Source organism: Amblyomma mixtum, chromosome 7, assembly GCF_055824585.1.
Source record: "Amblyomma mixtum isolate Tamu chromosome 7, ASM5582458v1, whole genome shotgun sequence".
Taxonomy (NCBI): Eukaryota; Metazoa; Arthropoda; class Arachnida; order Ixodida; family Ixodidae; genus Amblyomma; species Amblyomma mixtum.
Genome location: NC_143018.1, coordinates 25,843,624 through 25,867,238, shown reverse-complemented (window position 1 = coordinate 25,867,238; position 23,615 = coordinate 25,843,624). Strand labels below are relative to the sequence as shown.

The 23,615-nt window shown below is 45.1% G+C and overlaps 2 protein-coding genes across 2 annotated transcripts; one reads left to right on the top strand and one right to left on the bottom strand.

The window, feature by feature from the left end:
• Window positions 1–415: 415 nt before the first annotated feature.
• On the top strand, window positions 416–2,610 carry ATPsyngamma (ATP synthase, gamma subunit). Its single transcript, XM_089552080.1, has 2 exons — window positions 416–898; window positions 1,961–2,610. Exons 1-2 carry the CDS (start codon window positions 503–505, stop codon window positions 2,444–2,446), a joined length of 882 nt encoding a protein of 293 aa, XP_089408206.1. The 5' UTR covers window positions 416–502; the 3' UTR covers window positions 2,447–2,610.
• A 6,661-nt stretch (window positions 2,611–9,271) lies between these two features.
• On the bottom strand, window positions 9,272–22,452 carry LOC149335381 (solute carrier family 33 member 2-like). Its single transcript, XM_089552079.1, has 4 exons — window positions 21,183–22,452; window positions 20,502–20,649; window positions 18,126–18,229; window positions 9,272–13,549 (listed from the first exon to the last, which is right to left on the bottom strand). The coding sequence occupies exons 1-4, from the start codon at window positions 22,018–22,020 to the stop codon at window positions 13,278–13,280; spliced, it is 1,362 nt and encodes a 453-aa protein (XP_089408205.1). The 5' UTR covers window positions 22,021–22,452; the 3' UTR covers window positions 9,272–13,277.
• Between the last annotated feature and the right edge of the window lie 1,163 nt (window positions 22,453–23,615).

Genomic DNA, 23,615 nt, shown 5'->3' with positions numbered 1-23,615 from the left:
CGGTTGAATGACCCATAAGCTAAAACAGGCAACAAAACGGCGGGGCATCGTCAAAACTAAATTCGCAAGGCTGGCTGCTTTTCATGTTCATTTTGTGCACTAAATTCGCAAACTCTAGCACAGGCTTAATGGCTATTAGTTCTAACTGTTTATTTTCAGGCCAGTTTTATTGGGGAAAGTGGTGAGAATCTCCAGTTGTCACGGAGTTTGCAAGAACGAACAAGTAGCCATATTACCGACATGTTTGAAACCGAAACTAGACAGAACCAAATTTTATTTTAACGGTAAATTTATATATGCTATACAACCAATAAACAACCTAACCACAAAAAATTAAGAAGTTTTTGAAGGTTTTTAAATAAGCAACGAAGTCCCAGCACCCCCGCTCATAAAACAGTCACGTGCTTCCGCCGAAGGCAACTTTCCTTCTGCACTTCCGTCGGCGAGAGCAAGGTGGAGGTCGACATTTTGTCCGGCGAGTAACTTTTCCCCCCGACTCGATATGTTCTCCGCCTTGCAAAAAGTCGGCGCGTTTGCGCCCGTATGCGTCCAGGCCCGTAACATGGCCACCCTCAAAGACATCCGCGTGCGTCTAAAGTCCGTCAAGAACATCCAGAAGATCACCCAGAGTATGAAGATGGTGTCGGCCGCCAAGTACGCCCGTGCCGAGCGTGACCTCAAGCAGGCACGACCCTACGGCGAAGGGGCCCAGGCCTTCTACGATGTGGCCGAGATCAAGCCACCCGAAGGCAAGCAGAAGACACTCATTATTGCCATCTCGTCGGACCGTGGCCTCTGTGGTGCGATCCACTCGAGCGTCGCCAAGCGCATCCGAACCATGATGCAGGAGGACCCGCAGCTCCTAGAGAATGCTCGCATCATTTGTGTCGGCGATAAGGTGAGGTTTTGCAGGCTTCGGCATGTTAGTGTGTGTTAAATTCGCACTTGTCTACTTGGAGAGGACCCTCTTCTGTACGGTGCACTTTGAGCGAAAGCGCATTCTGCGTACCGAAGTGCTTGCTTCGGGGCAGTTGTGGGGTCACACTTTGGGGGGTAGCCAAGGGAAAATTGGAAGCGTTTAATTTTTGGCATTCTGACTACGCCGGTGTAGTGGTGCATTAGGTTGCACTCAGCTTACAGGTAACTATAACTTTTAGCTGTGCACCACCTTCGATACAGGCGTGCACCTTGTGCACCTTGTAGACTGTGTAGTACCAGCATGACTGGCAAGTGACAGCTGCTTTGCTCAAAGAATTTCGACTGAGACTGCCAGATGAAGCCATTAGCTCAAATTCTTGAAATGTTCATTCTATCTTACCGTGATCTCTTATTTTCTACTAGCATACTTTCACCCGTTTCTAACGTGGATAACGTTGCCCTGGTTTCTATCAGTCTGAACTGGCGAATAAAGTCAGGTCATATTTTGGTAAATGTTTTGATAAGTAAGCGCACCTTATCTGGTTGAAAACCTTACTGTAACAGTGGTATTTTGTTTTCTGTGGTTTTTGTGTTGCAGTATTTGCTAAAAGACACGGTAAGACATGTCCCAACGTTGGGGAACAGGATACCATGATGCTCACACATTTAGGGACAGAATGACATCAATACAGTCAGATACCCCATTGCTAAAGCACCAGATATTTGTGAGCCATTTGCGTTTCAGAGTTCTTTAATTGAATATCTGCAGTTTATTTCTTGCTAATTACCTATCATGTCAGCTCAGCAACTGTGCCATTTTGCTGTCCAGCGCAAGCTCTGAAATACCAATTCAAGCCACGGAAGCTGCAATGGAATGAACATAAATAATGGAAACGCTTTTGTATTGAAATTTCAGTGTGCAATAATGAGCCCCAGGTGGTCAAAATTCATTCGAAGTTGTCCTGTGGAGCATACCTCTTAGCATGAGCGTATTTTTGGCACAACATGTTCATTAATCCTTTTTATTGTTGTTGTTACCCAGGTACGTGGCATCCTTCAACGCCTCTACGGCAAGAACATCATCCTGAGTTTCTCTGACTTCGGCAAGAAGCCGCCCATCTTCGATGATGCTGTCCAAGTGGCCAACGCCGTCCTCAATTGCGACTATGAGTTCGACAAAGGAATCATGCTGTACAACCGGTTCAAGTCGGTCGTCTCATATGCAACCAGCGACCTGCCCGTCTTCAGTCTGGAGACCGTGAGCGGCAGCGAAAAGATCACCCTGTACGACAGTCTGGATGCCGAAGTTCTGAGGAGCTACCAGGAGTATACGCTGGCCAGTCTCATCTACTACGCGATGAAGGAGAACTCGTGCAGCGAACAGAGTTCGCGGATGACAGCCATGGACAGCGCATCCAAGAATGCGGGCGAGATGATTGACAAGCTGACGCTGACCTTCAACAGGACCAGGCAGGCGGTCATCACCAAGGAGCTGATTGAAATCATCTCTGGTGCAGCCGCCTTGTAGAAGCTACCTCACTGCCAGCCTCGCCTCCTGTCATCGGAGAGACTGCCAATATACGCTTGGAGAGGAAGCCTTCGAAAACGCACTACTGCCGCCATCTTGTTTTTTGAGGAGGGGCTGTAATCTTGTCCGGTACAGAATAGGAAAATACAGAAATGAAACCAGCACATTGCCTCGTGTTGCTGTTCTTGGAAATACTATGCTCGGGAGTAAATTCCAGAGGGTTGCATTCTGAAATGGGTGGCAATTATGCGAAAATGCTCGTGTGCTATGTGATGTCAGTGCATGTTAGAGAGCCCAAAGTGATCAAAACTGATCCATGGTCCTCTTCTACAGTGTTTTTCATAGCCCATTTATATATATATAGTTTTTAGATGTTCAATCATACCATGCATACTGCATTTTTACACCTTTACTAGTTGGAGGCTTTATTAATTTTAAATTTTTTCACACTTCATCCCCTTTCAGGCTGTCTTCTCTTGTTTAAAAGTCAATTGTAAGAGGTTTTTTTCTCATGTAAATTCTTCCTCATTTCAAAACTAATACAATCAGGTTCTGTGATCAGGGTGTAAATTAGTGTGCTGATAGAGCCAGCCCAACTTCGTAATAACCACACAGTGGGTTTCTTTCCACAAAAGTGGCTGTTTGGGCTTGTTGGTCAGTGATCATGGTTAAAGAATGAAGCGCGAAAAGACACGGACAAACGAAGAAGTGGACAGGACTGGCGCCAACTTCAAACGGTACAATTTTCCTTTTGAGAAAGAAGGAGAGGATCCTGGCCTTGCAAGTAGAGATCGCGATAAGATTCACGCAGGTTATGGCGGCATCTTGCTTGCTCGAGGTAGATAGAAAAGAGCCCAATGTAGAAGAAATCTGATGAACTAAAGTGGCTGTTTGCAGCTAATTTGCCCCAAACAGCCGCTTTAGTTCATCAGATTTCTTCTGCATTGGGCTCTTTTCTATCTACCTCGAGCAAGCAAGATACCGCAATAACCTGCGTGAATCTTATCGCGATCTCTACTTGCAAGGCCAGGATCCTCTCCTTTCTCAAAAGGAAAATTGTACCGTTTGAAGTCAGCGCCAGTCCTGTTCACTCCGTGTCTTTTTGCGCTGCATTCTTTAACCATGTTCTTTCCACAGTTCTGCACTTCAAGAACACTTATGCATGGGAAATTCATGGCAGTTCTTTCAATATTTCTGCCATTAGCTCATGGCTCACAAAGGTGTCACTTGGAAAAGAAAACGCACTTAGTGAGAGCTTTATTCTGTGCCTGTAGTTTTGTCCACTGAAATCCACACACTTAAAGGTGCTCTAAAGAGGAATATGAACTCGTCTTTTTACCGTGGGAACTTGACCTACACGTTCTGAGCATTCTTAGAAACCTCGAATTGTCTTGTGCGGCCGATTTCCCTAATTTAAATCGGACTAAACGTCCCAGCTCCTGCCATTTTTTTTTTTTAACTCGCCGCTGAAGGCAGGATTAGTCAAGTAACACGTGGAGTGCCTTTCAGGCAGTCTCATGACGGCTTTGCTTTCGCTTTTATTTTGTTTTTTTAGGTTTCCGTGAATAGATAGGTCTAGTCAGAGACTACATAGCTGCAAATTGGGCCTATGGAAATAAAAATATGCATGGAATCTTTGCTTTCACCAATCGCTACGTATCGCTCCGCCGATGGCAGAGCGGCAAGCCGCCACGGGACTGGCTGAAAGGTTGGTTGACTCCTCCCGCGAGTTCAAAAAAAGGCAGGAGCCAGGACGGGTAATCCGATTTAAGTTAGTGAAATCGGCCGCACAGGGCAATAATTGGCAGTTTCTAAGAATGCTCGGAACGTGTAGATCGAGTTCAGATTCCTCTTTAGTGCACCTCAGTACCTACAAAATTCAAAAGGCTGGCGGCACCATCCACCACAAGGCACAGCTAGTTTTTCCCTGCTACAGTTAGCACATAGTTCGCTAAGTCAATGACACTCAAGAGGGGAGTAGAAAGTGCCTTTGGAGAACTGTGTTACGCTGAAAACTTTTGTTTCCTAAAGACACCTTTCTATAGCTGCCCTAATGGCTTACATGGGCTATTTGGGCATTTCATGCATAGCATGCAAAGCTGCCAATGCTAGCACGCCTCTTCTGTGCTGGCTGTATTCACGCCCAAGAAGTAGCACATTGTACATCCGAAGTACAGACAAGCCTCTTTTGTTTTATAAGTGCTGGCAGCGTACTGCACTTTGGTTTACCTCTTACCACATTTTTGTGTTGCCCTCCATCGAGACTTCGAAAGTAAAAATGGAATGTGGCAGAGTGATAGATTGCTGGCATGCTCGTTCACTGCAACTCCATCAGGGCTGAGAAAGTAGTGTACCATCTCTAAAAATTATAAACAGTAACTGAATGCTTAACAGAGTTGACCATAATTTCCAATGCTAAGCTGGCCATTTTATGTCTCCATATTTTCGTCAAAACCCTCACTGAGGCTTTGAGAAGTACGAGTGAGACGAGACGAAGTGATAGGACTTTGCGGGTGCACTCCTTGTGAAACTTCCAGAACACTACACGCCAAGTGTGAATACAAAGTATATCTGGTCAGCATTGGGTGCACCAAGCAACGCTGCAGTAGCTCAGTAGCTTTGGCATTCGGCCGCTGATTCTAAGGTCGCCAGTTTGACCCCGGGCTGTAGCATGCGCGTTTTGATGGAGGTGAAATGCAAAGATGCCTGTGTTCTCTTCAATGCTGGTGCACATTGAACTCCACACTACGGTGTCCCACACTGCCCATATGTCACTGGTGGAGGTTAAAATCCCACATACCACCACGAGCTCTGCTTTGAGTACACTGATTTGCGATGTAGGCAGCTAGTTTTTCCATCATAAAAATTTACCTACCTGATTAATTGAGCAAATTCTGAAGTTGGCAGTATGAACATGACGTACTCCTAAGCCTCCAAGACTGCCTGTACTTTGACTGAAAAGTGTGTGGTCATACAATCTGAAACCTTTCAGAAAGTATGGCTAGTCTTTTAACGTATGAAAGCAACTAAGACAAAAATTAAATGTGACTAACAGTCTGTTGTGCCTCTGTAGCAATGCTGCCCAGATGAAATCTGCAAATGGGCATTTTGAGCTTCGGTAGCCACTCAACCAAAACACTTCCTCCATACTCAACATCATGCAGCCAACACAAATTACAGGTACAGTTGACTCTTTAAAGGGGTGGAGACACCAAATTTGTGGTTCGCGCGTTCTTAGTTTCAAACGTTTCTTATGGCTTCAGGAAGCATGATACACACTCAAAGATTCATATATTCACAGTGAATAATTTATTATAGCATTTTTAGGTGAACGATTTTCGGTTTCGGTTTCGGAACGCCGAGTCGTACAGTGACGTCACAGAGGGGGAAGATCAACTGCTTCGCTTGGTCACGTGGGCCCACAGAAGTTGTGACGCACCTACTGCTGCATCGTCTGCTTTCTCACACACGTGCTGACCAGCGCATGAAAACAAAAAAACTGCATGTCTAGTCCCAGCAGCTTGGATTCTGACAGATCTGATTCCAATGAGTGAGGACATGGACTTTTTTTTGTTAGCGCGCTAATATCGCCTTCGCGGGTTCGCGTGAGGATGCAAAACACTTTGCAAAATGCCAGTAAGCATCGCTGCGCCGCTCTACCCAAGCTGCGCCCACAACCGGTGTCACACTTCGCTGCCGTGCAGCAGTACCTGAGCGCTGCTTGGGATGGTGTATAAATATCACAAGAAAAGACAAGATCGCCTTGTTATCAGAACTGCCAGCTACACTCGAGCAGCGACAAAGCATGTCTGCTTATGTTGGGAGCTTTCGGCAACGGCACCGCTCGCGGGCGCTCCGGGCGACGAGCTCTGCTGCTGCCTGGCTGCCGTGGTCGTCGCTAGGCCTATAGCCTGTTTAGCAAGCGGCCGGCGCTTCGGAAGTCACCTGCGCTATAATAAAAGGCCTACTTTTCACAAATAGCTGTAGAGTTAACAGAATCATCTCACAATAAAATAATAGTATGGTCAATCTCCTCGACGCCTTCGGCAGCGGAGCTAGCGGGCGCCAGGCGAGCCGGACCCCAACGACGCGCCAGCGGCAGCTGCTAGGCGCGGTTGTGGCAAGAAATTTGCTCATATCACAGTTGTTACCTCTACCAGCAGCTCAGTATATGGTCAGCGATCCTCAAAAATGACACTTTTTTGACATTTCTTGTCCCATGGTTTATTATTTACGTCAAGAACACTCTTTAGCTCGCTTTTATGACGTCGGCAGGCAGTATCCAGTCTGACCGACCGGCCGCAGACTCGGCGTACTTCACGTCCGCACAAGAAAATACAAAACAGCCATGCTACCAGAAAGGATGCTTTCTAGGTTCGAGATACGACAGCATGACTGTGCTAAAAGTGGATCTTTCGGCAACGGCACTGCCTGCGGCAACGCTGGCCGAGGACCTGCGCGCTGGTCCCAGACTGCCCTAGTCGTCGCTAGGCCTAGCTGCTTTCGTTTCGACTCCGCAGCTGAGGGCGCTTCGCGACTGGCCAGCGCTCAGAAACGTGCTCCGTTCGGCACCCCTTTACTGTGAACTCGTCCCATAATAAAATACATGTTCGATTTGCACGACGTCTTCAGCAACAGAGCTAGCAGACGGCATGCGAACCGCAGCAGCACAAAACCGGCTATGGGATGAAATTTGCTTGCATCGCAGTCATCACTTCCACCAGGAACTCGGTATTTGCCAACGATCGTCAGAAACGATGCATTTTTGATATTCATATATCCCAGGGTTTGCTATGAACGTGAACAAACAATATTATCACGTTCTTCAGATGCCGACGTTCGGCACGAAGACTGGCGCAGGCCGCCCGGCCAAGGGCGTCCGCAGAACTTTTTCCAGGGGGGTGCACCCGATGGCCGGTTATGGGGGAGGCGGCAGCTGTGTAGTTGTTTTCTACTAGTGCATAAATAATATCCGTAATTCCAAGGGGGGGCAACCGCCCCCCCTTGCCCCCCCCTGCCGGACGCCCATGCGCCCGGCTCCGAGGAGTGCGCCCTATGTCATCACGACGCTGCCGCTCACCGCGCTCGCATTGGCTGCCGCTTCCCTATGTTGTGGCCGCGAGCGGCCCGCTGTTGACATCTAGCAGGCCGGACGCAGGCAACGAGCTGCAATCGGACGTTGCGACGCTGTTCGCAACGGCGCGCCGCAAACCGAGCGAGTGGCGGTTAGCAGCAAACGCGCCTCGCTGGTGCGTCGACTGCGCTCACGCGGCTGTGCCGCTCATCGTACGTCACTGTATTTTGGTATGACGTCACTAAAACTTTATTTTTCTACTCCCCTTGTGACGTCATGGTTGATGGCGCTAGCGATTGGTCTAGATTGTGAGAGTGAGCATTTAGGTAATCTTTGGAACCGAATTAAAATATTTTTTAAACGTTTGTTGCGTCCAACACCTGGCTCTGAGTGCCCTTGCATACATAGGAATCCCATAGCAGGCTTTTTATAGCTTCAAAATTTGGTGTCTCCACCCCTTTAAGTAGAACGTCAAAACTGACGCTTTTTCTTATGTTTTTCTCATAAGCTTGCTTCTTGTCCTCTATTTCTGAAGATAAGCAGTCTCGATTCTAATAGACAAAAATGATGAAGGATGAAAATGGTCGCCCGGAAACAGTGAACTGCAGCGCACACAGAACACAGCTTTGCCTATTCTGCTGTCCACTGCATGCGCCGCTTGTGTGCACCGCGTCCCTTGACAGAAACGAGGATCACTGGCGCCTGTTCGCTTTAGCCACTGGTTCATTCACAGCTAATTGCTGACTGCATCATGGCACACTGCATTGACATGCCGTGTGGTGCTTGCTGTACTTTGTTTTCCAGCCCACGAACATGCAGCACATAGGTTTTATGCGAAACTGAGCATTACAGAGTGCATGATTTTGCCGTGATCTCGCTTTTGATTTTTATTAGAAAATGGCAAGTTAACTTATGTGACTAGAGTGACCGAGTTACTGTAACTAGCAAGTGCCGTTTAGATAGAGTTACTGTAACTAACGAGCGCCGTTTAGATAAGCATCAATGTTTGGCCGCGAGTTTCGGGTTGGTTTGGTTTATGGGGTTTAACGTCCCAAAGTGACTCAGGCTATGAGAGACGCCGTAGTGGAGGGCTCCGGAAATTTCGACCACCTGGGGTTCTTTAACATGCACTGACATCGCACAGTACATGGGCCTCTAGAATTTCTCCTCCAAAGAAATTCAACCACCGCGGCCGGGATCGAACCCGAGTCTTTCGGGTCAGCAGCCGAGCGCCATAACCATTGAGCCACCGTGATGGCCAAAGGGCTACAAGAACCATGATAACCTGAATATGCCAATATTCAGAAAGCTGCTCGAAAGCTGCGTGAGTTTCAAATACTTTGAATAGTAAAAATGAACCGAATTGTAAATGCTATCCGCATATCTCTATTTCGAATGGTTTTATTTGGCAACAAGACGTTGTGATAAATATGCCCTGAATCACACGGAAAAGATGCAAGTAAATGGTAGTAAACCAACAGTAGCATGATAAGAGTTTGCTTGGTTAAGAACATTAAATTACTGCTGGAAATAATCCAATATTCAAGAAGACAGCATTTTGTTCAGTGTAGTTTCATGCAAACAGTTGTTTGGGTGATGAAAAGCCAGGGCTACGATTAATTTTCTACACATCTTCGTACTTTCTGTCCTCTCATTAATGACACAACATGCACTTATGAGCTACTGTCAAGGGCTCATCTCCTCCCATTTCAAACTGCACTTTCAGCCTTTGCGACAACGCTGTTAATGCTGTTTGTTGTTACATGGGTAAGTTAGGCAGTGAATTTTATGCTGCAAATGGTAATTATCAGTCCCCTGTTTACGTGGGGAACAGATGCAGTTGGGAATGAGAGGGGGCCCTGTTTTGTTAATGAGTGTAGCATGATCGTGTTACAGAGTCTGACCAAGAGTAAGCCAACACCAGTTCGGAGCTGTAAACGCTTAGGAAAGAGATGCAGATTTCATGAGAAAAATATTTATTTCCAGATGCAACAGCCCAAACCATTACAGATGTAGAAACTGAAGTCATAAAAGTGACTAAAAGAAATCGGATGTTATACTAAGTCGGCAAGTAGTTTTTAGTAACATACAACCCTTATGATGTCCTTTCTCGGTTGATCATAGTATGTACACGGAACGAAGGTCATGCATTTCGGTCTGTAATGAGGCATTTTGGAAAATAGCCTGCTGACTAGATTTAAATGGCAAAAACCAGTGCAGTGGTCAGCAAAATAAAACTGCAAAGCGTAGGCTCAGTTCGCAATGCCTGTACTTGTACTTGGTGGTTCTAAAAATTCAGAATGAGTGTCACGTCACTGCATATTGGTGTTGGAAGGGGATGTTCATGCCACTGACACAATAGAAACTGGCCGTGGAGTCAAAACAAGCCGACAACCAGTGTCTGCAATTATTTTTTGAACTCTTTGTGTAGGTAGGCGTGATTATTTGGATGAACTGCCTTGCAGCTACCAGTGATGCATTTTTGTGATAATGGTTAGAGGTCATAAATATTTCGCTTCAGTTTATTTACAACTTCCAGGGATTTCTTTTTCTCTCATGTTGTAGGTTAGCCATTCCTCGGATGAAGAAAAAATTACCTTTGGAGTCTTAGTGCTTGCATACAGCAACCATGACAGTATATTTTCACTCAGTAATCTTTTCCTTTTTTTTCTCTTTGCATGCAATAACTGATGGTGTGACAATGCAAGGTCAAAAGAATAGAATACGGTGGATTTCAAAGCCACTGGATTTGATGCCATGCCGGAACTTGCAGAGGCAGTCCTGAGCATCACTGTTCCAGACATGGCGCTCCATCCTGGCAATCACTCGTGCCATCTTCACCAACAACCTCACTAACAGATGTAAGATGCCAGGCATCATAAGGAAACTGTGCACTTCTGAAAAAGATAAGTGTTTATGATCCTGTCATGGCTATTCCTCACGTAAGTACCAGGGTTTTCATCCAACAATTCCACACGGTGCATGGTTTTCGTCAGAGTAAAGGAACAGCAATCAGTGAAAACACAAGTCCGTGAAAACCTAAATAACATTAAAAAAAAAAGAAGCTAGGGCTTTGGTTATACGCTGACATACTCCATGCCCTCAAAAAAATTTGTTCCTGAAAGAAATCTCACAAGCCTAATCTCACAATAAAATAATCTCTCACCTAAATTGGGTAGTGCACCCTTCACAAGGCTTTTTTAATTGCTTATTATTGACAATGATTGGCGGTTAAATTTAATTTAAACATGTATATACATGCTTTGCTGAATATGCAGCCATATCTGACAGAAAAATGAGCAAGGAATGCACATTACACTGGAAGAACCAGCAGCCTTTTAAAAAGTCAATCACTGCTACCAAGCTGTCACTGCGCTTTATTTTTTTCTCATACGCTAAACATCTGCAATGAATAAAGAAATCTGAAGTCCTTGCTAAGCAAGTGTTGTACAAACTCACCTGACATTAATAGTAAGCATAAGCTGTATTGATTAGACTTATTTAACAGGCACTTTCAGCCAACAAGCAATGTCCTTTCAGTAAAACGGTGTCCTCTGTGTCGCTACAGCACAAGCTTACCAGGTGTTAGTTCATAACAAAGGCTCAGCAACCTTTTGCAGCACGCTGCTTGCAGTGGTAATCTTTGCCTTCAACATCTTTTAAACACGAAACTTCCAGTACCAATCATACACCCACACAGTACATATAAGAAAAGTTGATATGCTGGATAAACAAGTATTTTGCCAGCTATCACACGTGTAACTGCTCTTCATTAGAAATGACTGTGAGGACATGATATGATGCTCATATTGAATAATTACTCATTATTTTCAAACATGATGCTTCAGATTTCACTGCACACAAATTTCGGATCCAGCACAATGAACACTTCATTTAAAATGACAAAATACTTTACTACTGCATCAAGGTTTCACATTAAATATGCTGAAAATTTGTTCTGATTTTGTTCTATGTTGCAAAAAAAAAAACACAAGATATGCTCCGCTGTCAAGCCAGTGTGAGCAGTTAAAAATAGCTGCAAGACAGACTACAACATTTCAATACTGCATACAATGTAAACACTTCAACATTATATAAAATTAAAAATATTTGTATAAATGGCCAACAATTAAGTCTATGCCTCATGGGAATGCCTGTCATTTGCACTCTTACAGCAAATGTCACACATTTGTCGCTAATGCACGGGTGGATGCATTGCATGTTCTAAGCCTGACAGCTGTCTGCGTTAATGTATTCAAGAAGTCATTATGCAGCAGCAGGTGCAAACTGAGCGCAACCCCTCTCACCAGCCCCGTCATACCCTACTTCCCCACTTTCCATCTTAGCTTCTGCCTTCCTCTCTCCCTCCGCCTTTTCATTCCTGCACTTCCGCCTTTTCATTCCCGCACTTCAGTCCTTATCACTCTACTTTCATCCTTCGCCGTGCTCTTCGCTTTGCTACAGCTCTGCTGGTTACGCCGACAACGACAACGATGCGCAAGCCAGGCACGGGCACCTAATAGGCCTGCTCAATACACCGCTACCATACCTGTAAAGTCAGTAGGTATGGCAAGAACCCTTTTGGCTGCATCCCAACATTCATATCACCCTCTTTGGTCAACAAGTTCCATTCAGTGAGATCCTCACGTGTGCATCGAAAAAAATTAAAATGCAGGCACAGCCTGCAGGCTCCTTGGTTAAGTTAGAAATCTCTCTTTCCAACGATATGTATACAATGTGAATCACCACGAAAGTAAGAACAGTTAAAAGTCATTGCAGCCCACCCAACAGTAACTGTCAGAATAGTGGGCACAAAATACTGAACAAATGAGACAACAATGAAAAGTGTATTATGAAATAAGTTGTCTGAGCAACATACTGCAGTAGCTGCGTACCAAGTTATGTCAACTCCTGCGTGCACAATCAAAATCGGATCAAGAAACCCGCCACCAAATTGCATCACAATATACACGACTAAAATAGAGAGCACTGAAACGGTCACCATTACAAAATACACTACGATCCTAGTCCTGAAGCATGGCATACTTAAAGTATGATAAATAAAAATCCTGGCCTCCACATGCTCCTGAGAGTAAACTGAATTCTAAAAAGCATACACTAAGCCAAGAATTTCAAATAAGATCATGAGAAGAATAAACACTTTGTGCAGAAACAAGAACATAGATGGCGTGACTGTTCCAATTCAGAGCTCATAATATTTAGACTGCACATCTTTTTCTTCCCTGCTGCCATTAAGTATCTATCTTGATGGTATGATCCAACTTTGAACAAGTTCTCGATACACGAACACAACCCATTTACTCTCCGGGTGTGTTTTTCACAATGTTTTCCTTTCAAAATTTTTGTAATTTCCCTAGCTCTAACACACCTAAGATAATGTGTTGATCTGTCTCACTCCGGTGACTTCTGAGCAATCTAATGAATTCTTCAATATGTAGAAGTGTCCTTGCTTAAGAGTATCCGTCTAATTTTCAATTCTCCATGTATCTTTTATAAGCAGTGCAGTCCTAGAAAACTAAGGCATCTGACCTATAAGTTCAGTTGCACTCAAAAAGTAATGTAGTCAATGTAAGAGGCTCAAATATTACACTGCACTGTGCAACTCTGTCTTCATGGTGCTTCTTCCCTGGGACATTACGTGTTAATTGTCTTGTCTTCGCAGTTACACTAGTTTCTCTACCTAAGTATTCTTCCTCTGTGGTATTACCACATCCACCTGCTGCTCTCAAGACCGCATTACTTGAGGAACCGGATGGTGGAAATACTGAGTGCGGTAAGCGCCGTCATGACAAAGTAGGTGGGCGTCTTGCCCACAAAGTCGATGCACGGGCCGACCAGGATCGACGCGGCCAGCTTCCCCAGCACTTCCACAGTGCACAGGAATGAGAAGTGTGTGGAGCGGAAGCCCCTCTGCAGCTTCTGCGAGGAGGCCATCGCCATGGTGAAGACAACCGTGGTGATCATGCCACCAATGAGGTTGAGCATCAGCATGCCCGTGACGCCAAAATCTGCGAAAACAACGGAAACAGCACAGAAGAGAGGCAGGATTAGCACGTATCTGGTTTATGGCGTTTAGTAGGGGTGTGCGAATATTCGGAATTTTCGAATATATTTCGAATAATATATTTTTAGTATTCGAATTTGATTCGAAATCCAAGTATTCGTGTGGTTTCGAATATTCGACCCGACGCGAATATTCGTATCTAGCCGAATATTCATTGTGAGCACCGGCGTTCATTTCGGTCCGCAAGCCCTATCGACAGATATATAACAACATGGCGGCGCCTACACGGAAGGAAAATTCTTTCTTCCTCCAAGGGCCATGCTGTAGCTGACTGCGCTGGTGAGCTTTTTTGTGGCTATACCTGCGAAGCTGGTGTAGTCAGAGCTGTGCACGAAGTACCTCGCAATACGTGCCAGGTCAGTGCCAAGTGAGAGGGCATTTTCTGTGGCTGGAGGAGTAGTTTCAGTTAGAAGGGAAGTACTTCTGTCTGACCATGAGGTGCAGCTGGCTTCCCTTCACGACAACCTTTTACGTCATCCCAGCAACGCGCTTTTGTGCTGATGGCAAGCTAGCCTTAATTAATCAATGCTGTGTACTAGCCATCTTCGCTGATATTTCCACTCTTCTAAGAATAATGTTCGAGACTTTGATACTTTTTGTGCAGCCACGCACACCTTTTGTGTTCATTTAATCATCGATAGTTGAACTGTGATGTTCTTGGGTGCCCAAATAAATGTTTTGTAGTGATTAAATGCGTCTGTCCTTGATTATTCGATATTCGATTCGATATTCGGAACTAAGTATTCGTATTCGATTCGTATTCGAAAAATTTGATATTCGCACACCCCTAGCGTTTAGCATCCCAAAGCGACTCAAGCTATGAGGGACGCCGTAGTGAAGGGCTCCGGAAATTTCGATCACCTGGAGTTCTTTAACGTGCACTGACAATGCACAATACATGGGCCTCTAGAATTTCGCCTGCATCGAAATTCGACCACCGCAATTGGGATCGAACCCGCGTCTTTCGAGTCAGCAGCTGAGTGCCATAACCACTGAGCCACCATGGCAGCTGTTAGCACTTATTGATGCAGTGTCCACGGAAAGCCACTCGAGGAGACAGCTTGGCTAGGAGGATATGTCGCAGTAACATACATTTTCGTGTAATAATTTAAGGAACACTGAGAGCAAGCTGAAGTTGGCCTGTATTGACGGATTACCATGTTCTAATGACAAAGAGGTGCTATCACTGAGATTGATCTTTTTGCACGTTAGAAAAAAAAATAGAAATATGAATCGCTGCCACCAGCCACTTTCACAAACAAAATGAAATGATGTCAAGGTAAATGTCTGTACGCAGATCCCTGAGGCTAGGCTATACCCCCATTCACTTCCAAATGGTAATCACGGAGTCTTTTAGGTCTTGACGTCATGAGTTGGAATCTAATACTAGTGAGAAAGAAATGTCCCATTTTAATATACAGTTTTCTCAGCAATAAATGTGTCTTCTGTTGCTGAACAAATCACCATATATCTACAAAAGGGCAAACAATCGATTTTTACGGAGAACAACAACTTGATGGAGTTGTTGTGAGTGTTGATTAAAATGCAAAGAATTTCACTTTGTTCTGTCAGTGCGAATAGCGGGCATAAACAGAATACATTCACGATACAGGACTCAGCAAACATGAAGTATTACATCAAAGTGTGCTCTGCGGGATAAGCTATCTACTGCTACATGCAGAAGCAAGACAAAGCTATTTATGGTGTAACACTTTCCTGAAAACTTCCAACACATGGACAAATGACTGTGTAGGAGTGGAAGCCACAACAAATACTCCAGCACTACAAAACCGCAACGTTTTATTCTGCAGCTGCAGATTGCTATTTTAGCCTCCCTCGAACTACTCGCTGTTTTTCAGCCTTGTGTTAAAAATATTTCCACGTGGCAAGTTGTTACTGTAGCTTGCTTTCACTTGCTCCGCAGCCACGTGCCATTATGTAAAAAAGAGAAAGCGAAAATCACAAAGGCGCACACGTGTGACAACACGCAAGCAGTGACGGCAGAGGAAGAGAGGGCAAAGTGGGGAGGACAGTGACATTGCTGAGTGTGAGAGAGGGAGGGTGCGGATTCACACACTCTTCCCCTCCTCTCCCTCTTTTCCTGGTTTGAACGTTGAAGGGGGGTTAAAAAAAGAAGAAAGGTGGCCTCACGTCAACAGCTCAGGAAGCATGTACCTGTGCAAGTACAGCCACATTTTGTACGCTTAGCAACAATTCGCTGCGCAAACAACTGCATAGGCATGCACAGCAAGCCACTGCATTAATACCCTAGCATTACTTTACAGGTGACAGTTCAGCACAAACCTAACCATAAACATTGGTGACGAAATGAATCAGTGGACAGTGAATCCACCGCTCCTCACTGCACGGACGATTTTGATTGCACATAACTGCTATCCTCCGATTCAAGCTCCTGCACATTTTTTTCATCATAGGTCAACAGCCATAAACATTCAGCCGTTACCACATCGGTCATTAACATAACACCCACTCAGAACTATCCCCATTCTAACAAAAATGTCCAGGTATTTGAGTAACTCTGAACACCTACTATATCATTTTCTTCATTCGGCCCTAACAACTGGCAGAACATTAAATTGCCATGCATTAGATGCTTAACATAGAGCACACTTCATCCTAAACAACGCTTTATAGTAATGGAGAGATGCACAACTAAGGATATAAACCTTTTACGCATTAACAGTGATTAAAATGGAGCAAGTGTGGCCAAGAATAAGAGCCACTTTTTCCCCAAGCTACTTCAATGCAGCTTTGGGAAGCGGGGTGAACCTTTCTTGTATGTGAAAATCCATAAATTTTTACAGTAGCGGAAAATTTCTGAGACGCTGTAAAAATTTTATTCTAAAGCCACGAGGCTGCTCTGGGCGCACGACAGCCACAATTACTCTCCTGCTGAGCTTTTCAGATGAGTGCTACGATGCCTTAGAAACCGTACACACCAAGTTAAAATTAAACAGCAAAGTGACTTTTCCCATGCATTCAAAAGCTTGACGACGTTTGTTCCGGACAAACATGTTTCGCAAGTATTAAATGTGAGGAGTTCAGCCAAACAAAGTGGTATACAAAATCAGTTCTACGTGACATACAAACACGGTACAAACTCTGATGATATTGGGTCTCAGCTGCACTCCTTTGCAGTACATGCCAAACACTTGTCAGTGTGTTCCTCCGGCTTGTGCTACTGGCACTGTCACGAATCTAAAATGTGTCAATGCAGCCAACGGCTCAGTTCCCTCTATTTATGACCTCAAAAACACGCACTACTTCCATTAACACAAAAACACACGACAGCTGCAAAGCCTTTGCGCACCCTGACTGCTCTCAATCAATGGGGTGTGCTTCAATACAGAAGCAAAATGGGAACTTGTGGAGTTGGAGCTCCCGGCAAACTAAAGAAGAAAGCTAGAAACTGAATTCAATGCACTAAACAGTTCGCAAACCATGGATAAGCGCAGCTGCTGTAGCTTTTAACTAGAGCACACCTGATGTGTTACAACACATCAGAAATCTGGTACGACAACGGCCTTTCTTTTTTTGTCTCCCCTTCACACACACCACCACAAAACACGGGCTAGCATTTCATTTACTGCCGTACCTCTCTAAGCCGACCGAAAGATAGCATTCCACACGTACGAATGGCAGTTGTAACAGTCAGAGACTGTTTTCACACTTAAAAGAAATGTGAAGACTTAGCAGACACAAAATGGGCACGGAAGGCTACATATGCAGACAGTAATGAAAAACTTTGTAGGTTAACAAACACTATTCATTTTGGGACCTTGTTTTTATAGCTTCTCTGGTCAATGAAAGAACCTTATGTTCTACATTAAAGCAACTGCAAATGGCTAATTCTTTTAATTACAAAAATAACCCGAAGGTGGCCCAGTTGTGAAACATAATCAAGGAAATCCAACCCCTAAGGCCCGATTTTGAAACATAATCAAGGAAATCCAAACTCTACAGATTTTTCAAATTAAAATATCACATAAAGTTTTAACCCCCAATTACAAATACAAAATCCAGAAATGAATGGACACAGAAATACCCAAGCTATGGTTTTTTGCAGTAAAATGGAGGGAAACTAAATTTATGAGCTTTGGATCTTGCTATTTATGAATGTCAGGTCCAGCATTCTGCCAACCCAGAACTTACTGCCTAATTACCGTTACCATTACCATTAATTACTATTACCATTTATTCAAGATGAGGCTGTAGGTCAAGGTTAAAAAAAAAATAAACTCGAGTCATTAGCCCTCATTTGGAAATGTACGCAATCATCACATTTCAAAGAAGACATCCCCAGTGATAAAGATAATGAAGCAAATGACAATGATACAAAGAATGGTTCTAAACCAATCAAATCAAAGCTTTCCATACTTTTAGAATCACTCGACAACAAACATGCAGGCTCAGCTTCCTTTAGCGTTGCAAACAGTTGCCACTGGTAAATGCAGAGTACAAACCTTATTCAGTTTGAGAACAACAAAAATCACACTTACAAACATTCTTTGGCCGGCCAAACAGCCTTGTGTTGGTGATACAGATGAGAACAGCTGGCAAGATGCGGGCGACACATAGTTTCCACAGAAGATTCTTGTGGCTTCTGGAATGGTGAATGTCAAACTTAGGACTGCTGGAGCCAATTACAACAACCACTCACAAAAAGAACTACAAAACTACTTTAACCGGACCCCCTCGCAGAATTGAATGAGCCAAGCTAGTCATAAGCCAACAGCCATTTCTGGCACACTGCATACAGTTTAAGGTGAGTCCAGCTCGTCCAAAGCAGTTTGTTGGTTTGCCGAGAGATGGCAGCACAGGTACTAAATGACGATTTTGGTACCACTTTACCATTTTCGAAAATAAATGCATCTTTTAGGGGGTTAAAAAGCGAATGTATGAAAAATGGTAAAGAACACTGTTCAAAGCACATAAGTTTGCACGGTGCTTGCAGCACATAACAGCGTACTGTTTGTTTGTTTATTTGTTTGATCATTTTATTTTGACAGAACTGGTTACAATACAAGACCGAATAACACACATTGGTATAAAGCACTGCCAAGGTAGACGAGTCAAAAGGCTTTTAATGCACGCCTGACGAGGCCTCGTCTCCTAAAAACACCTAAACACCTAAAACCTACCTAAACATCAGAACCTAAACCTAAACCTAAAACCTAGACCTAGACCTAAACTTAGAAACCTAAAACCTAAACATCAGAACACCTAAAACTCAGGCATAGTTGGCTTGTTGGACCTAAGAGTATTATGAATGCCTAGCAGATTGTTAAACCTCGGCTGACACTGAACACGGAACCTAATAACCCTGTCACATCCATATTTCAACAACCTTCAAAGTGACATCCTACTTGGTGGCAGCTCCAATGGCCGTTAAGTCAGCAGTCGATCAAGTTACTACAGCACTGTTTGGAGGGACTCCAAACAGCGGTAGTATGTACTGTCGAACATGAGCGCTCACAGCTACATGCCAAGGAATAAAATTAGAGCTATAAAGCTTCTGAAACATTGCTTAACTTGGAAATGTAACTTATTTTGCAAAAATTAACAATAGCCCATTAACAAAAGTACTCCAGCAAGCGTCACATAGATGGCACCAATTACTTTAGAAGACAATTATTACTTTTTCACATTCTCCAGGTCAAACCTGAAACCTGACTGAGTGCATGCAAAGCCATTGGTAGAAATGGAGGGGCCAAGAAACCTTCATGTTAGATAATGAAACATTCTTGAGAGTGACTGAGATTGCTGTATAGCAGTGACAGAGCTCCTTCAAGTCTGAATGAGGTTGGGATTCTCGAAGACCCTCAACTCGATTTGCTTCACCACCAGATCCTACCCGCCTCAACTTATCAATTAAAGACAAATCTTCCTCTTTACCACAAAATACACTTCCACGTCTAACTGCTGCCATGCAGTTCTTGCAGTTCACAAAGACATGCCAGTCAGAACTGATACTGATTAGTAGAGCCGTAATATTGGGCTATGATAGTGACAGTAAAGCCACTGACTTCAAAGTTCAGATAGCTTGGTCTAAACTCCCTCGCATCTCGCACTGGCTTATATGAATAGCAGCACAGCAGACAATGTTCTCCACACAACGTATTTTTTGCTCCACAAGACATTTGTCTGGTGGTGCTTGGCCCAAAAAGAAAAAGGTGGTGATGGGGGGGGGGGCTATTGCTGCAGTGCAATGAATGCTTCCATAAGTACAGACACTGTGTTCCTAACTGCTCGTTCCTAAAAGAGAGAAGCGTGTGTAACTATGAGCAAGATCAACATATTGAACTATACGTCATGTCATTGATTAACTTCGTATTTTTCCATCACATCTGACAAAGTACACAAGACAGAGAAACAAGATTTGTGACACATATAAGCCACTCGGGAATTGGCAAAAGGTCACATGGCTACAACAGTTATGGCACGAGGTTTTCGTTTCATGCAATACTGCTACATTGCAGGAAGAGTACGATACATAAATCAGGTTTTTCTCTGGAAGAACGCCAATTCCCTGCTTCCGAATCTGGAAGATGCAGACAGGCTGCCGACATAACAGCTGTGCTAAACAGGGTATGACATTTAGCAGGTTTACAGAAAGAAAAGCAAGTGTACATAAGTAAGCTGCCCTCCGGCACGACAGCAGTAAAGCTGTACCACAAAAGGCAAAACCACCTAAAGAGGCACTAAGTTTCAATAAAAACAGGCGCACTGTATCAAGTGACTCAGATTATGCTGAAAAATTACACTGTATTTTCCTATGCACTGCACAGTGAGCACTTCAAGGCTGCAAGGTGAGTAATGAGTACTTCACTTCCTCTTCAGATCATATGAGAACAAAAGAAGTGTGTTAACTTCACCTTGCTCCACGTGCCATATATCCAGCTATGATGCTTCCAATGATGGACATGAACTGCCCCAGTCCACCGTTGAGGAGGCCAACAACAAAGTAGGAGTAGCCGCGATCCAGCAGGAATGATGGATACGTTGTCAAGATACCATATTCACCTGAAAAATGCAAGCAAACCATGGGCATTCAACAATGCATTGCTTTGAGGGGCACTTAACGCGGAACTGTAATTTAGGTTGCTGTAACAGAGCCTCATTAGCAGCCTGCTATGCCTAACAAGTGAACAAGTGCAATCAGCAATATTCAGCAGGACACAACCAGACTGCTACAAGGAGAAGCTTCACAGCTTCGTCAAATCTTCACAGTTAAAGGTCAGTTCATTCTAGTTCACCGAGCTATGGCGGCAGCACCGCCAGACAGAAGCAGTCACTCTACTAACTCCACCAACTTTGCTAACTAGGACAGCTAGATGATACAGCCCCACTGAAGTGATCTTCGAGTTAAAGCAGGAACTGTTAGTCTCCTCTGAAGCACAAAGCCAGAATGCTGTGTGACGATAACGGCGTGACCACTCTGCTTGTGAAACTATGAGCACAGATCCTTTCAGAACCTAAAGGAGTTTTGTATTTCTTTTTACAGCATATAATACTACACGCTTCGATGCATCTGCTAAAATTTTTCAAATACTTACCAGCCTTGTAGAACATCAAGAACAGCACGAGACCCAGAGTGCCTTCGATCGAGATGGCCCATTTCATCTTCTCCAGGAGCTGCTCCGGAGGCACATCAGTGGCGACCTCTTGAGACTTCGACTCGGCTCCGTTCTGGACTTTCTCGGACGGCACCTTTCGGCGGCGCAGACCTTCGGAAGACTGGCTATCGGCGTCGCCGGCGCTGGCACCTGACTTATTTTCGTCTTCGGGCACTTCTTCCTCGCCTTCCTCCCCAGTTTTTCTGGAGGTCCGTGCATTCGAGCCGCTTCGAAACGTCACGATTACAAGGCCCAAAGCATACATAACCGACATGCCCCGCAATATGCCTTTGACTCCGGCCAGTAGCTGCAGTAAGAAGAGAACGCCTCCGCCGAATATAGCGCCGACTTTGTAGGAACCGACCTGCACGGCGCTCCCCAGTGACAGCTGCGATCTCTGCAGGACGTCCATCGCGACCGTGTCGACGGAGACATCGAACGACGCCGACACGATGTTCAGGATGAACAGCGTCAAGACGAACGACCAGGCCCTCTCTCCGAAGTAAGACGACAACCACGTCACGGCAGTCATCACGGCGAGAAATAGCTGAATCCACCGCTTCTGGGTCCATCGCTTCTCGATGAAAGACGCGAACAGCGGCTTGCACAGCCAGGGGACGAGCAGGACTCTGGCGAGGGTAAGCTCGCTGTAGGAGAACCTCTGCGCCCTGAGGTGCTGCGGCAGGAGTTTGTCCTGGACGCCGTAAGGGATGCCCTGTAAGAAGTAGAGTACCGCGAGGTAGGCGTACGTGAAGAGGGACTCGAACATCGTGGCCATGTTCGCCGGAGGTTCGTGATGATGTGTCTCTCCGTGCTCCGGCTGCTTCGGAACTCGTCGTTCGGAGTTCCGCGTCGCCCCCGCTACTGGCTGCAGCCAAAACAGCGGCAGCTGTTGTAAATCTGCAGCGCCGCACAAGGCGTGCGTGGCATGCACTCTGCGAGGACAGCAGGTGCGATCCCCATTCGAGTGGGTCGTGCCGAGGCTCCTGCAGCGGCGCGCGCGCTTGTGCACCAGGAAGTTGGCGCTGTCGCTGCTTTGACGCCGGGTACAGTGGCCTATTTTGCGTCCTGTATCCGCACTCAACTGAAAGTCCACGTCAGCGGCTTTGGAAACAATAGGATCTTCCTCTTTAACGTTGGGTACACCGCTTCGTACAACATGCTTCCTTCGAAAACGAAAGCACAACACGAGGGGAAACCGCGGGACCGCAGCGACACCGTTCGGCAATGCAGTGAGCGAGGGAAACGCGAAAATACACGCTTGTGGGCTTGTGGCATCCTCTACAGTCTCCCGCAGGTCACATTTCGCATGTTTCGCCTTAGTAAATAGCCCCCAAGCAGCTCAAGCGCGTTTTTAACGCGTAAGCATTGTATGGCTATATTTGCGGAGCTTGTCCGCACGATTACGTCCGAACAAATGGGTTTATTCGAAAAAGAATGGTGCCATCGAATACAGCATCAAAAAATCGCATACGGGAACTCGGGGAGTTGAGATGGTTTAATTAGTTCATTAATTAGAGCCAAAAATGCCCAAAAGTGGGCGGTTTCGTGTCACCACGAGCTTGTCCGCACGATTACGTCCGAATGAATGGGTTTATGCGAAAAAGAATGGTGCCATCGGATAGAACACCAAAAAATCTCTCACAGGAAATCGGAGGGTTGAGGTGGGTTAATTAGTTAATTAATTAGAGCCACAAAAATCCAGAACGTGGGCTGGCCGGCGCAAAAGTGGCGCCAAATTTGAAAACGCCGGAAGTGTGGCACCACGTGACCGAAAGTGTGGGCGGAGACAACGCGTGCTGCGAAGTTTGAAAGCTCATGCTTATGCATTTCTCCAATGCGGGTGCCGCAGTGATCTCTGACATGTTTAATCAACATCAAGCTCAATAATTAAACGAGAAAATGTGCTCTAACGCATGATTCAAAGTGGCTCTAGTCCAGTAGAACAGTCTGCCTGCGCCAAAATACCCCCAAAGGCAACGCGCACTGCTACACTGTACGTGCTCGAGCGGTTTAGCCACAATATCTGGTTTGATTTGGTTTATGGGGTTTAACGTACCAAAGCGACTAAGGCTATGAGACTAAGGCTACGTTAAAGAACCCCAGGTGGTCGAAATTTCCGGAGCCCTCCACTACGGTGTCTCTCATAGCCTTAGTCGCTTTGGGACGTTAAGCCCCATAAACCAAACCAAACCAAGGCTACGAGAGACGCCACAATATCTTATAGTATAGTGTCCTTAAGAAGAATTCGACCCCAAAAATGTGGCGCATGCCTCGTGCTGAGGAAATTCCACAGGGTTTTTCTTGCGCCGTAGCATTCCGACAAATACAAAGCCTTTCTACAGAGGTACCAGATGTTCGAGAAAGGGACAA

Excerpts from the sequence above, each read along its gene's own strand:
- ATPsyngamma (XM_089552080.1), top strand. The coding sequence starts at position 503 with ATGTTCTCCGCCTTGCAAAAAGTCGGCGCGTTTGCGCCCGTATGCGTC. Across the intron at positions 899-1,960 it reads TCATTTGTGTCGGCGATAAG|GTACGTGGCATCCTTCAACG; the intron begins GTGAGGTTTTGC and ends GTTGTTACCCAG.
- LOC149335381 (XM_089552079.1), bottom strand. The coding sequence starts at position 22,020 with ATGGCCACGATGTTCGAGTCCCTCTTCACGTACGCCTACCTCGCGGTA. Across the intron at positions 18,230-20,501 it reads TATATGGCACGTGGAGCAAG|AAGCCACAAGAATCTTCTGT; the intron begins GTGAAGTTAACA and ends TCACCATTCCAG. Across the intron at positions 13,550-18,125 it reads TGGCCGGCCAAAGAATGTTT|ATTTTGGCGTCACGGGCATG; the intron begins GTAAGTGTGATT and ends TTGTTTTCGCAG.